The 15,183-nt window shown below is 39.7% G+C and overlaps 1 protein-coding gene across 1 annotated transcript in view; it reads right to left on the bottom strand.

Annotated features, from left to right (window-relative positions):
- LOC126707036 (beta-galactosidase 15-like) overlaps positions 1–15,183 on the bottom strand; it is a 28,933-nt gene that overhangs the window by 8,011 nt on the left and 5,739 nt on the right. Inside the window, exons 13-18 of the mRNA XM_050406623.1 lie at positions 11,936–12,037; positions 11,719–11,828; positions 11,395–11,508; positions 11,188–11,298; positions 10,857–11,068; positions 10,479–10,755 (exon numbers count right to left, since the gene is read on the bottom strand). Coding sequence (XP_050262580.1) covers positions 10,479–10,755; positions 10,857–11,068; positions 11,188–11,298; positions 11,395–11,508; positions 11,719–11,828; positions 11,936–12,037 — 926 coding nt within the window. The remainder of the gene's footprint in view (positions 1–10,478; positions 10,756–10,856; positions 11,069–11,187; positions 11,299–11,394; positions 11,509–11,718; positions 11,829–11,935; positions 12,038–15,183) is intronic.

Genomic DNA, 15,183 nt, shown 5'->3' with positions numbered 1-15,183 from the left:
CAGAGTTGGGAGGGACCATACAGAGTCACAGCCGTCGCAGGGGCAGGGGCTTACTACTTGGAGGACCTGGACGAGAGGCCGCTCCCCCGACCATGGAACGCCAACAACCTGAAGAAGTTCTACGCGTAACCATCGATGTAAGCCGAAACTTGTATTCTATGAAGATTAAGAGTATGATGAACTTTTTTGTCTTTGCTGTTTTTTTTACCCTGTAGCCGCACACCAAGAGAATCGCCGAGCAGGTGCAAACCTTACAAACAAAAGCCTAAGGACAGAAACCTGACCCTCGGCTCGATCAATATCGCCGAGCAGGTGAAAACCTTACGAATAAAGCCTAAGGACAGAAACCTGACCCTCGGCTCGATCAATATCGCCGAGCAGGTGAAAACCTTACAAACAAAAACCCTAAGGGCAGAAACCTGACTTTCGGCTCGGACAAAATCACTGAGCATGTGTGAACCCTGCAATTAAATCTATGAGGGCAAAAAAAAAATTGATTCTCGGTTAAAATCAAACATCCGGACAAACGGAAACTTTGCAAACAAATGATCGAAGGACGGGAACTCAATTCTCGGTTAAACCAAAACCTGATAAAAACCTGACCCTTTTTACAAAAACTAAGTCCAAATAGCGCTCTCAAAACTACTCACAGCTCCGCACAACAGGTTCTCGGGGGTACATTCTATTAAGCGGCCATAGCATTGGTGTGATTCAAACAGGGCACAAACGGATATAATTTCATTCAACAAAATTGAAACAGGAAAAGAAAACGGACTTCCAATTAAAAGAGTAAAAGCAAATTGTTCAGTCACCACAGCCCGGTGACATGGGCAAATAAAACCAATAAATTAAAACAACGGTTCAATCACCACATCCCGGTGACATAGGCAAATAAAAACGAAATAAAAATAAGCTAAAGTAAAATCAACTAGGGGGTTGAGTCGGTGGTGGCACTTCCTGTTGGACGATCAGGGAGAAAGGCTGGGCCTCGTCAAGAAGTTCCTGCACGGTCGGTGTGCTCGTAGCCTCCAGTTCCTCGGGCTCAGCATGAGAGTCTATTTGCTCAACCAACTCCCTCATACTGGCCGTCTCCTCCTCATCTGGAGCAGCCGGGACGTTCTGGACGGCAGGTACAGGACTCGGAAATGGAATCTGGCCGGGGTCTCTCAGCGGCGAGTCTTCAGGAACTCCCATTGCTTGAAGAGCAGCAAACCACCCGGCCTCGAAACCCATATGCCGAGCCCGAGCCACCACCGGCTCTGCGGAGTTCTCGGCGTCGGCGAAGCCCACGTCGTACCACTTCTGCTCCGCGGCCGCCAAGCCCGCCCTGAGATCAGCTATCTCCTCGGCATGAGAAGTGTTGAGACTGAGGGCTTGGGCCAGTTTAAGTTCCGTCTCATTTTGCCTAGCCAGGAGGTCAGTACACCTCTGTTCGGCAGATGCTCGGAACTTCTCCGCGGCAGCAGCCTTATTCTCGGCGGACTCAGCAATCTTGGCCTTTTCCTTAGCCGTTTTTACTGCTGCCTCCCGCGCCGCCTTCTCGCGCTCATTTTCCTCGTCAAGCTCCCGTGCCCGGGCAGCCACAATGTGAGCTAGTTGAGCGGCCTAGCAAGCGTGAAGGTTAGCAAAGTGGCAAAAGGAAATTTACATGGAGCAAATAGACAAAAGAATTACCGCAATGGCGTGCCACTCTAACCGGCGCCCCACGGACTCCTCGGACCCGTCCTCAAAGGCATGCACGTCCTCGGGAAGTTGGAGAGCTCCGGCCAAGGTTTGGGCAATGCGGCCGCCCTCGCCCTTATCCCATATCCGAACAGAGGCCGTTGATGGCAATGGTTTGCCATCCAGAAGGAACTTTGGCTCCCACGCCGGAGCCACTTGGGAGGAGGATGCGCCCCCCGTGCCGGCTTCGATCTGCGGCTCGCGGATGACAATCCCCCCTGTTGGTCGGGGAGGAGTCCGGACAGCGGCGTCCCCCGGGGCCGTGGAATGTGGCTCGGCCACTTTCTGTTTTTTCCGGGCACGTCCGGACTGCGAGGTTGGAGGAGGTTGAGAAACTGGACCCCGACCCTGGGTAGGCGGGGGCTGGTTGGTCGGCCGGGCACCAGGCACGAACCTGTCTAGGGTCATTATGCGCCTTGCCACCATGCTTGCACCGGGCTGGATCGCTTCAGCTAGCAGGTTAGCCGCGTCTGTCACTTGCTGTTGATACTCGGCGGGTGGATCCTCGTGATGGGTCTGCTCTTGGGCTTGGTCCCCTGGTTGTATAGCTTCGTGGGCTCTCTCTCTAAGGCGCCGGGACACTTGCTCCGCGGAATCGTCTCGAAGGGGAACTCGTTCGTCCGCGGCAGTGAACCGCCTACCAAATTCTCTCGCTTCCCCGGTTGTAAGCTTCGGCGGCAAGAAGTTCACGTACCGAACGTCTATGTACGAGAGCAGGGGGCTGTCAACTATCAACGCCTGCTTGAATGATTGCCAAGTGGAGTAAACCGGTTCCACGCCGAGGATCAGGTGTGAGGCCCGGAGTTGCCCGTCCCAGTGCACGTAGATCTCGGAACGAAGGACAAAGTTTAAGTCGTTGACGTGGACGGCTCTGAGGTCCTGAGTAAACACTTTGCCGTCTGCAGAAGAACAAATAACACGTTAGCTATTAACAATAAAAGATTTTCTTTTACTCAAACAACTATAAGAAGGGGAAGGTACGAACCCACTTCACGCCTTGTGAGGGGGCAAGGGATCTCCCCGGCAAACCAATTGCCGCCCACCCTGACAAACTCCCCGGCGGAGTTCCTGTTCGAATCAGGTAGGCACGATATCAGCCGTACCCGAGCATCCCTTGTCTTTAAGTAGTAATTTGTGGATTTGCTCCCACAAAGGCTGTACATTTGGTTAATATCATGGTGATCTAGTTGTAAGTTAAAGGTATGGTTCAACTGGCCGACACAACTAACTACCCGGTAAAAATTGGGGGGAAGCTGGTCGGGGCACAGCCCATAGTAGGTAAGTGTGCTTATCAGGAGGGGATCTACCGGGAACCTAACCCCACCTTCTAAGATGGACATCAAAGGAAAGAAGGCCGTACCATGCCCTCGGTGGAGTTCCATATCACTCTCGTGGCAGTAGGCCACGTCCACGTCACGGGGGATACTAAACTTACTCCTAAAGTTGGCCAAAGCAGCCGGGGTATCTAGAAGGTAAGAATAACCCATCTACAAAGCCTAAAACTACAAGAATAAAATCAAAGAAACAAAGCTGAAGGAACAGGAAGGGAAAAAGAGACTTACGTTGGGTTCTAAGGAGGAAAAGAACGCTGAGCAAGCAAGCACACAGAAATGTGGTCGGCAGAGAGTAGGCGCTAAAAATCAGAGGCAAAGGAAAAGTGGAGTGACGTTTGGAGAAGAACTATTTATAGAGCCAGAAGAAATGGGGGAAGAAGAAACGCTGATCAAACAATAAATGGGCACAGCGAACGAACGACCCAGCAAATGCCAGGCGTAACCGATTTGCGCACCGCTTCGGTTCACGAACCGTCAGGCAATAATGACGTCTGCGCCTGGCGCCGCGGAACGGCGCGTCTTTTGAGATGGCTATTAATGAGAAATGACAGCCAGAAGTCCCAGACTAAAAGATTCCCGAGGTCAAGAAGCCCAGGCAGCTCCTTGATTCTCCTCGGCAACCGAGTATGAATCAAGGGGGGGCTATTGTACGGCACCGAGCTCCCAAAGCCCATACAGGCCTTGGGCCCAGACCCATCTAGGCCCCGGGCCCAAGCCCATACCAGCCTTGGGCGCAGGCCCGGCAGATAGTTCCCGTTACCTTATGCCCTTCTTAAAACTGCCTTAGGGCCAAAAACAAGTTTTGGTTATTAAGCTCCCGGGGTTGACCGGTTAACATTTCCCGGTAGAGCGCTTGAGTCAATACCCGGGAAGGTCATGATATGCACGGGAACGTGAGTCGCCGAACACAATCGGTGAAAATGGAGCCAAGTTCCAAGATCATAAATGCTGCACCGCCCTCTCACCTAAAACAGCCACTTTAACCAGATAATACTGGACCTTCAATAGCACTAACGATGAACATAATCATGGTCTCCCCACTAACATTGGCTATAAATAGAGGAAAGTTGGGAGAAGAAGGGGTTCAGAAAAATGGAGAGAAAATAGTCAAGGAGAGAGCTTTTCAACTGAGTGTTGCTTTGAGTCTCTCTGCCGAGAACGACCCATTGTAGGAAATCCTTAAACCCACTACAAATAAATTGTGAGCCCAAGGGATCTAAGGCCCAGAGTTCTTGTACTTGGTTCTTACAGGACCCATAAATAATACCAAAAAATATAGTGAGATCTATAAATAATAGCAAAAATAAACTGAATAGTAAATTAAGCTAATTGTACACGAAGATGTTCATAATACAAATCTCATATAGAGAGTTAATTTGAACCACAATTATATTACCACCACTTGTGACCATGTTATGAAAAAAGTTGTTTTAACGAGATCTTTGTTGTCACTAAATCACAACACAGCTGATTCTAAAAATTTATAATTAAAAAAAAAAAAATTACAACAATCATTTGTAGAAAAACTTGTGTTTTTGGTGTTACCAAAATTTTCCTATCAAGGCATGAAATGTCGCCATATAGCCACTCAAAGTCGCCACTACAACTATGCTCATCATTGTAAATTAAGTCATCCTATTATGAGGAAGCTCAATGGCAAGTGAGTCAAAGAACCACGAACGAGTGTAGTGTGCTGATTGTAAAACAGCAGATTCTTATCTATTGGTTTTGGTATGGATGGTGATGTTACATCCTGTTATAAAAGTGGAAGCTTTAATACCAATTTGTTAATAATAGCGGAAACATAAATATCTATTTGTTGTGTATGTATCCAAATAACAGTGGATATATGCAAAATAGAAATAGAAAGATAAAAAGAAACAATCACACAGAAAATACAAAGATTTAGGTGGTTTGGCTTTTGGCCTATGTCCACAAAGCCAAACCACGTGACTAAAAAGTAAGTTTCACTAATAAAAGAAAGAGATTATAAAGGTAGTACCAAAACACTCTCACAAAGCCCAAACTCCAAATACACCCAAAGAGCTCTTAATCACCAAAAGCACGTGACTAAAAAAACCTGAAAATTTCTAGAACAAAGTCACACCTTAGAACTCTACAATATGCGGCTCCTAACAAATAAAAAATACCACATATATATATATATATACACTGATGCTTGTGTATTAGGGTTGTTGCAAGATACCACTATGTTGGCTAATTAATGGTGAGCCATGGTGTAAAATAATAGATTCCAAGTTGGACTTGGATTTCTTAAGTCGGCAAAGCAAACCAACAAGGACTTGGTTTACAAATCCTTCCAAAACAAGGACTATGAACTCCCACATACACTATTCAAGCCACCAATCATAACATATCTAAATTGGTCTAGCTTACCTTCAGTAAAAATTTAAAAGGATGTTTCATTTTGTCTAAAACATGAGTTGCCCCATCACCCACTAATAAACCAATGGTGAAGATTAAAACCCAATGCCACCTCATTAAATTTCAAGCAAAAACTAACAAAGCCCACACACAAGATTAACACTACTTCTAACGTTTGCTGCTACTGTGAATGTTAACGTTTAAATTTTAACCAACGCATTGTCCTCTTCACAACACGGTAGCATCATCCTCTTCGCAGCACGTCAGTGAAAAGAAAGAATGCTATTGGAGTGGGTTTCTTAATCTTCAACCACATTATCTTCGCGGCAGACTTTATTTTGTTCAAACTTTTATGCTAATCTCCACCAATAGATGGAGAAACCAGAATATGGGATGTACTGACAATTTGAGACCTTCTTAAATATCAAATTTATGACATTGTGATGTACGAGCAATTGAGAACCAAAACATGGGATAGTCTTGTAACTTTGTAGTTTTTCATGATGACTACCTTAATTGTTTGTAATGAGGAGGTGTGCTTTTTGAATGGATAGTTTTTATTTTGGGTTTAAAAAGAAGACATGCCAAGTGCTTGAGAAAAGTTCCCAAAAATTTTCAAATAGGGCCAAGGCCAACTAGCATAAACTGTGAAGAAAGTATTGTATTTGAAGGAAGCATGCCAGGGCCAACTAGCAAACTGAAGCGGCAGATTGTTGTGTTATCTGGTTTTTGTATTTTTGTTTTTAAGTTTCTTTGGAGAAGAAAAAAAAGACAAATGTATCTCATGAAAATGCTTTGTTAGCAACTACAGTGGATTCACTTATGTCAAAAGTTCAGTTAGATATATTTACCTCTTTGTCAATATACTTTTTAGATCAATAAATTTTTTTTCATTAATGTTGGAAGTCTCTTCATGGAAAACATAGTTCAAGGATACAGAGGATGCAAATTACAAATAATCCAGCTTGGTGTACAAGCATATTTGAGGTTAATAAAGCTTTAAAAAAAAATTTGATAGAATAGTTCTTGGAACAGTCTTAATGGTAAGATGTAGCTACAGCACTGTAACAGCTACAACACTTGCACCAGTTATGCAGCAGTTACAGCATTGCACCAGGAACCTATTAGAGATTTTATAACAGCAACAACATAGATTAATATATATATATATATATATATATATATTTTTTTTTTATATTCTTCCTCCAAGCCAATAGCACAGCAACATGCTTTTCTTCCTTCAAAAAGAAATTATTCTTCTAATTTGCATAAATTGTTTGCTACAAAGTAGCATTAAAGATAAAAATAACTTTGACCATTACAAACTTTGAGCTCCAACAAAATAGCATAAACTATTAGTTCCACAATTACAATCTTCAAGCTCCAAAAAAATAAAACAAAACATAAACTATGAGCTCCAAAAAGTACAATAAATTGTTAACTCCAACAATTAAAAACAATGGTTATTTACAATCATTCAAAACTAAGAATTCATTGCATCCATTCAAAGATAGGTAGAAAAAGGTTCAATTCTACCAATTGTAGACTTTGTAAGCAATGAAAGAAAGGATTCTCGTTCCTTTGTTTCTGAAAGTACTTAAATAAACTCCCTATCTCACCACATTTCTGTTCTTGTTGCCGTTTACTAAAATGGTAATTCTTTTGATCTTGCTTGGTGTAACCAAGAGCATGTAAACTTTAAATTCTTTATGTTGTGAAGCATTCAACAACTACTTTAACTTTATGATCTAGAACTATCATGGATTTCACATTGATATAAAACACAATAAAATAGTCATGAGACTTACCTAGATCCATTGATGCAATTCCCTTGAGATCCAGATAATAATAATAATTCTATGTAGGATTGGTTTTTCTCTCTTCACCCTTTTTGTTGTTACGCTTAATCCAGTTAGATTCAATCTACGAGGAGAAAAACTAAATACCTTAAATGGGTAGAGAGAGGACCAGTTTCCTAGTTTACTTAATCTCCACTTCACCATCAAAGTTTGAGTCACGTTATGAAACCACTTCTCCAATTGACCAATCAGATAAGACACTAACGGATATGCCTTTATATCCCATCAAACCTCTAACTTATCATATGTGCCTTATCATGTGGGCCACCAAATCAATTAATAAATTAAATTAGACTTACAGAGCATCTCTACCACCGACTTGCCTAGCCATGAACTCATATGAATCCTTCAATTTTATACCACTATCATAAGCCAAATCAATTTCCATTGCTTGTGCTTTTGAGACCTTTAGTTGGGATGGCATCATGTGAGCACATTGTGGAATATGAACAATATGATTATGGTTGAGCTCAAGACTATGTATAAAATATTTCCCCTTCTTTTTATCAAGCCAAATTATCATAAGAGCATTGCAACCTGTCCTTGTTTCGGCCGAATCATACTTATTTTCACCATCTCTCTCCCATGGGGTTTTATTTCCCCCTTTACAACAAGTATACTTTCTTGAAATCACCATGCCATCTTTTTTTTCTTTTATTGCACCATTCTTTACGAATACTAAATCCAGAATTTCTCCACACTCATTATAGAAGTCATATGCCTCTTGTTCAAAACCAAATTCAATGCCAAGTTTTGGAATATAATCAGTACCCAATTTTTACTATCATCATTGTTTTCCTCTTCCATGTAACTGTTAAATATAAATCAAAATGTACAAACAACATGAATTACCACTGAAAAATGAAGTAAATGAATGAATGATGGCAAAACTTTTGTAAGCTTATACAATATTTGCCTAAATTCATTAACAATGACAGAAAAACCCACAAATTTAATAATATTTAGCCTAAATTTAATCTTTTAATTATTTTGACATCTCATAAACATAGGATTGAATAAGAAATTGAAAGTAAAGATGGAAATACCTTTTCTGATACTCTGATGGTTTGGAAAGAGATTTCTTCTTCTTCTTCACTCTTTTTTCTAAACATTTACACCAAATAGTTTTAAAATCTGATTTGGCAGGCTGGAAAAAAGAAAAATAAATAAAAAGAGAGGAGAACTTGAGCATTGGGGTTTAATCTCCGCCGTCGTTTTATTAGTAGGTGTTGTGGTTAGGGGTGTGCATGGGTCGGGTTGAGGGGATTTTTTGACTCAACCCACCATGGTGGGTCAAAAAAAATTCAACCCAACCCACATGGATCGGGTTGGGTCAGGTTGAACCCATGGGTTTGACAATTTTTTTTTTTTTTTATTAAATTGAGTAGAAAAAAAATATAAATATTAATATATTAAAAAAACCTAAAGATTAGTATCAATGTAACTTCTTAAAGGCAAACAACACTAATAACTAAACAACAATAGTAATTTATTAGAATTTGTATGAACTAATTGGCTTTTATAGAGGATAGGAAGAACTGGTTATTTAAAAAAAAAATTATTAATTATATAATATTATATATACATATTAAATTAGTATTAGTAGGAGGAACCAAGGAAATGCTGCTCTACAGCTGGTTTTTTTTTTTAATTATTAAATATATAATATATATTTGAATATATATATAAGTGCCCTACAACTAATTTAAAAAAAAAAATTATTAAACATATAATATATATTAAATATGGTGGGTTTGGCAGGTTTGTAATTTTATGACCCAAACCCAACCCAACCCGCTATAAAAAATTTTTTGTAACCCAACCCAACCCACCAAGCCTTAAAAACCGACTCCACCCGGCGGGTCAGGTCGGGTTTGACAGGTCGGTGGGTTTCCTGCACACCCCTAGTTGTGGTAACTTCTGTTTAAAATAAAAGTGGATATCTTATTAAATTTTTACTGGATTGAGGTAAGTAAGCTGGGATTTGCTGAATCAGCCACATATAATTGCAAATATTCATCAAATTGTTTATAAATGTTGCGGTTGGTGTCTCTTAAAAAAAAAAAAGATCATGAAATAAGTTTGGGACATTGTCCTTCTCAAAAAAAAAAAAAAAAAAAAACATTGTTATTACCTCGATATAAGATTTAGCAGACCAAATCAGTGTATTTATTGCAACATAAAATTCAAATATTCCATCACTAGCGCTCGTACGTGAGCTCTCCTAGCCAAGCAAAATTTTATGGATCACGCCATAGCAATTCTTATTACAATTTACAAGAACAGGAAAAGGATAACAAAAAAAGGAAGACCGCGCCTTCGCTTATCAACGACAGCGTTAATTACAAACAGCTTGCACTAGTAGTCTCTTACTGGTTTTGCCACATGTGCTTGATCCAAATTTAGCCTCCGAGGCTTCAAAAGAACAATTCGTTTTTCCAACACAGGCCTACATGACAAAATTATTATTAAGAGAAAAGAAAAAAAAAACACTTAAAAGTGATGTACTTTTACTGGCTTCAAATTAGTTTGGAGTTATCTTTTTCCAACCCGCTATGTTGTGACTGAAGGGATCATCTATGTATATAGTTTTATTCACATGGTTTTCTAAATGAATCATGTAATTTGCTTAAATAATATACACATGAATAATCTTATAAACCGTCTGTTATGGTTTAGACAACACCAAAAAGGAGATTGCATTGCCCGTGGATAAGAGTATAAGAAGATAAAGGTGTTGGTTTTCAAGTTGAATTCAAATACAGCTTGTCATCACTAATTGGCTAAACTATCAATTTTTTTTTTTTTTTTTTTGGCTGAATACTAAACTATCAGTTTATATTTTTAATTTTCCAGTTTACAACACCGTCACATAGTAGTTTGGAGCTAAATTTGGTCCTTTCACATATGTTATTATATCTTTGGTAATTAACAAAGTTTAACTACAAACTTAGTTGAATCTTTACGTTACAATTAACAATTAAATAATGACATGTGTCTCTGTCATGTGCATTGTACATAACTTACTAAACACTTAAGTGATTGTATACAATCATTTTAAATAATTCACGTGCATTGTACATGACAGAATTATGAAACATATGATTGATTGTAGCGTAAGGATCTAACCAAGTTTGTAGCAATGCAACACTAAGAATATATACTTTTAATTGATTACCTTTTGTATAGCAGATAGGCTATTGGCGGCCTCACAAGTACCCTTCTTGAATGATCCGCATGTGCCTTGTGGGTCTCCAAAGCTAGCAAATTGGATTTCAGAAATTGTGTGTCCCGTTTGACATGACATTTCTAACATGTTACCTTCATATGCACTCCCACATAAAGTTCCAATCGTGACTGTCTGGAAAGACACTGGTGAAGGAGTTCCGCCTATCTCCTCAAACAAAATCAATGTGTTTTCATCTTTATTGAGGAATGATCTTGGGATGTGGTACCTGAGACAAGTAATAAATATGAATATTCTATTAATTAATTGGGATTTTTGTTTTGCTATTTCATTGGCAAAGCTAGAGATTGTTGAAGTTATGTTATATACCATCTTTGAGTAGGATGAGCACAATTTGACATGCAATTGCCTGTGTGATATCGTCCTCGATAATCACATGTTTGGCTACATCCTGTCTTATCGGCAATGTATGCAGGCCAAAAACGCCCAATGCTTTGTCCATTCACCCATGCCTGCCCTTTACCCATGCCTTTCAAGTCCACCGCCACAGGGTCTGTGCCCGAAGGTGCCTTGAACTCGGTCTGAACACAACACAATAGATAAAACTTACAAATTTACATGCCACCAATCACCGAAAGACAATTCAAACATTCATTTCCTATTCAAATGCACTCTTAAGCCAATGAGATGGAGTAATAACCTTGTACCACATCATAGGTACACGCTTTGGAAGTCTATTATTTAGAGTCCAGTTGCTGCCAGATGGTGAGTGCACATCATAGAGTCGTCGGTCCTCACCATTCAACCCAACCTTTATTGAAAAAAAAAGTCAATTAATTAATGTTGACTAATGATAAAAATTAGTAAAAAGCCATGCAGCTCAAAAACCATTCTCTACAAAATGTACCTTGTAAGACCATTGATTTGATGATAAATCTTTTACAACATTTCCCTTTCCAATCAATTGAACTGGGCCTCCAGCGATCCCAGTTGGCGTCAAATCAAGAAATGAACCATAATTCTGCCCATATAAATATGTTAAAACTTGCCCACGTACATATTTATGTTTTAGCTATTCATGTCAAAGGTATAATGTGTGAGCTATATGATTCTTTAGTCTACGAATAGATCAATGGGGAAACTATGTAAATTTATAAACTCGATATCATTTAAAGGAAGGTTGCCTCATTATCTTCATCATATTATGTCAACAACTGAGTTAAAAACATGCCTGCAGACCAACTGTGGCACTGAGGAGACTTATAGTATTAGTCCCAGATTTCAGGGTGACAGGTTGCTCAAATACGAAACGAAAATTGCCTCTAGCCTCCCATTGTGAACCTGACATCGAGATTAAGAATAACAGATTAAATAAGTATTAATTAAGCAGCAAAAATGTGAACTATCTATCATACAAATTGAAATGCATTTTACCAAATCGGAAGTACCTATCAGCTGTTGATTAACATAGGCATGAAGTACGTGGCCTGTTGTGTTCACATGCAATTTTGCATCGGTCCATTGCGTCACATTATCAATGTCAACACTGTGTCATAAAGATTTAGGAAGTCATTTTTTTTTTTTTTATGTTCTTATAAATTTCTTTTAAAGTTTCAATCTTTTTTAGGTATAGCTGTATTTTTGTTTACTTGCCAATGATCTTTAGGTCTAGCATATACCATTTTTTTTATGTTTCAAAGCAGATACAATCTGAATTAAAATCTTACCTAGTCATGTGTTGAGAGTAGTTCCAGAAGAAGTACCAAAGGTCAACAGAGCATGCCCAACAGCTAGTTCCCAACGGCTACTTCAAGAATTCATTAGAACGATGCCGTTCTGGTTGCACGAAGACTATTGAATGTATTTAATGAAACGCTGCGTTTATACTTACTGAAACGCTGCGTTTTGTATATCTGATATTATCCATGTGCTACGCTGCATTTTGTTTAGCTATTGTTAGTTGGTTAGGCAGTCTGTTAGGAAGTTTTAACAGTTACTTAGTTCCTAATTTCTCTCCGCAATTTACGGATCAATCCCGTTAATTCTGGGATCTCTGTTGAGTCCGTGATTGATCCTTGTGTATATAAATATTGTACATCACAGTAATGAACAGTAAGGCAGTCATTCATCAGAATCTTTCTTCTTCTTTCTCGAACTTCCTCTCTTTTCTCTTTGAGCTTCTAGCTTCTTTCTGAGTGTTTTACTGTGTGAACACCATTGTTGTAATCTGTAAAGCTTGGATTGAATCTTTTCATGGTATCAGAGCAGCCACGATCCCAAGGTCCAACAATGGCAGAAACTAATTCAACATCAACTTCCTCTACTGTGCCGTCAACCTCCACCACCATGCCTTCAATCTCTTCATCCATCAATCTCACTAACCAACCTCTACTGTTGCTGTCAAACATGTCAAACATGATGACAGTCAAGCTTGATTCTTCCAATTATATTGTTTGGAAGTACCAAATTTCCATGGTATTGGAAACATATTCTATGCTTGAACTTCTTGATGAAGTTCCTCTTATTCCTGAGAAATTTCTCAAGGATCTTTCTGGAGCTGTTACGTCCGTGATTAATCCAGATTATCTCATCTGGAAGTCAAAGGAAAAGGCATTATTAACCTTCATCAGCTCTACCCTAACTCCTTCAGTCTTGGCTATCACTGTTGGTTGTTCATCTGCTCAAGAAGTATGGAAGGTTCTTGAACATAGGTTTTCTTCAATTTCACGATCTCATGTGATGAATCTCAAGGGTGAACTGCATAATGTGAAGAAAGGATCTGATTCTGTGGATTCATATCTGCAGAGGATTAAGGTGATCAGAGACAAATTAATGGCAGTAGGAGTTCTTTTGGATGATGAAGAACTACTCCATGTAGCAATCAAAGGCCTCCCAAGGGAGTTTAGTGCATTCAAGTCTGCAATCAGAACCAGAAGCACAAAACTCAGCTTTGATGAACTAGCTACTCTGTTGAATGCAGAGGAAGAATCCTTGAATGAAGGTATGGAGTTCAAAGACTCCACTTTTGCAATGGCAGTTAACTCCACACCAAGGTTCAATAACACCGGTGGGAATTTTCATACCTACAATCAGTCAAATAATACTAATAGAGGTAGAGGAAGAGGCAACAATGCCAGAGGCCGAGGCAGAGGTCCAGGTCCATCTTCAAGTCAGTTTAATCATTTTTCACCACAGTCTCAAGGTTCTAATGCTAGAGTTGAGAGGCCAATTTGCCAAATATGTGGTAAAGCAGGTCACACAGCCATTGACTGCTACCACAGGATGGACTATGCCTATCAAGGCAAGCATCCACCCACAAAGTTAGCAGCTATGGTCACTTCATCCAACCATCTGTTGACTCAGGAGCAACCTTGGCTAGCAGACAGTGCAGCCACTGATCATGTCACATCTAGCCTTAACCACCTAAGCTTTCCTAAACCTTACACTGGCCAAGAACAACTCACAGTTGGGAATGGACAGAATTTGCCTATCACTCATATAGGTAATTCACTAATTCCTTCTTCTCCTTCTACTATTCAACTTAGAAATGTGTTGAGGGTTCCTTCTATTGCTTCTAATCTTGCATCTGTCCACAAGATTTGCTATGATAATAACTGTAGTTGTTACTTTGATGCAAATACTTTGTTAATTCAGGCCTTGGCCACGGGGACAATTCTTTACAAGGGCAAGAGTGAAGGTGGTGTTTACCCCATCTATCCTAATAAAGCTCCTAAGCTTCTTCTTCCCAATAAATTGTGTAATTCAGTCAAGTTGTCTCTTTCTCACTGGCACTTGTGGCACAGCAGACTTGGTCACCCTAATTCTCAAATTCTTAGACATGTTTTACATAATAATGGAATGTCTTCTCCTAATAGTGTTAATCTTGCAAATTCTTGTATTCATTGTCTTCATGGCAAGATGCACAGACTTCCATTTCCTAGTTCTAGATTTGTAGCTACTTCTCCTTTTGAACTTGTACACACAGATTTATGGGGTCCTGCACCTCATGATTCAATAAATGGCTACAAATACTATGTCATCTTTGTTGATCATTTCACTCGTTTTACATGGATGTACTTGCTCACAAATAAATCAGAAGTTTACTCTAAATTTGTCATATTTCATGCTATGATTAAAACACAATTTTCTTCCACAATTAAGATTCTGAGATCAGATGGGGGTGGTGAGTTTACTTCTAAGTCTTTTGAGTCTTTTCTATCTTCCAATGGGATTCAACATCAGATTTCTTGTCCCTACACTCCACAACAAAATGGTTTAGTTGAAAGGAAACATAGACACCTAATTGAGACCACAATCACCTTACTTTCACAAGCCTCTCTACCTTCCATATATTGGTCCTTTGCTGTTCAGTCAGCACTGACACTCATCAATCTCCTTCCAACAGCCACCTTAGACTTCATATCACCTTGGTTTAAACTCTATGGCCACAATCCAGATATCCTTTCTCTTAAAGTTTTTGGCTGTGCTTGTTACCCTTACCTCAGACCATACAATCAACACAAACTTAATCATAGAACAGCTGAATGCATCTTCTTAGGCTATTCCAATGTTTCTAAGGGATACTTGTGCCTTGATTTACTCACTAACAAGTTATATACCTGCAGGCATGTGTTGTTTAATGAACACAGATTCCCTTTTCCTCTTACATCTCCTTCTGTCACACCTTCTCACCCAC

This window comes from Quercus robur, chromosome 11 (assembly GCF_932294415.1).
Source record: "Quercus robur chromosome 11, dhQueRobu3.1, whole genome shotgun sequence".
In the NCBI taxonomy this organism is placed as follows: domain Eukaryota; kingdom Viridiplantae; phylum Streptophyta; class Magnoliopsida; order Fagales; family Fagaceae; genus Quercus; species Quercus robur.
This window is presented reverse-complemented; position numbering and strand designations above follow the sequence as displayed.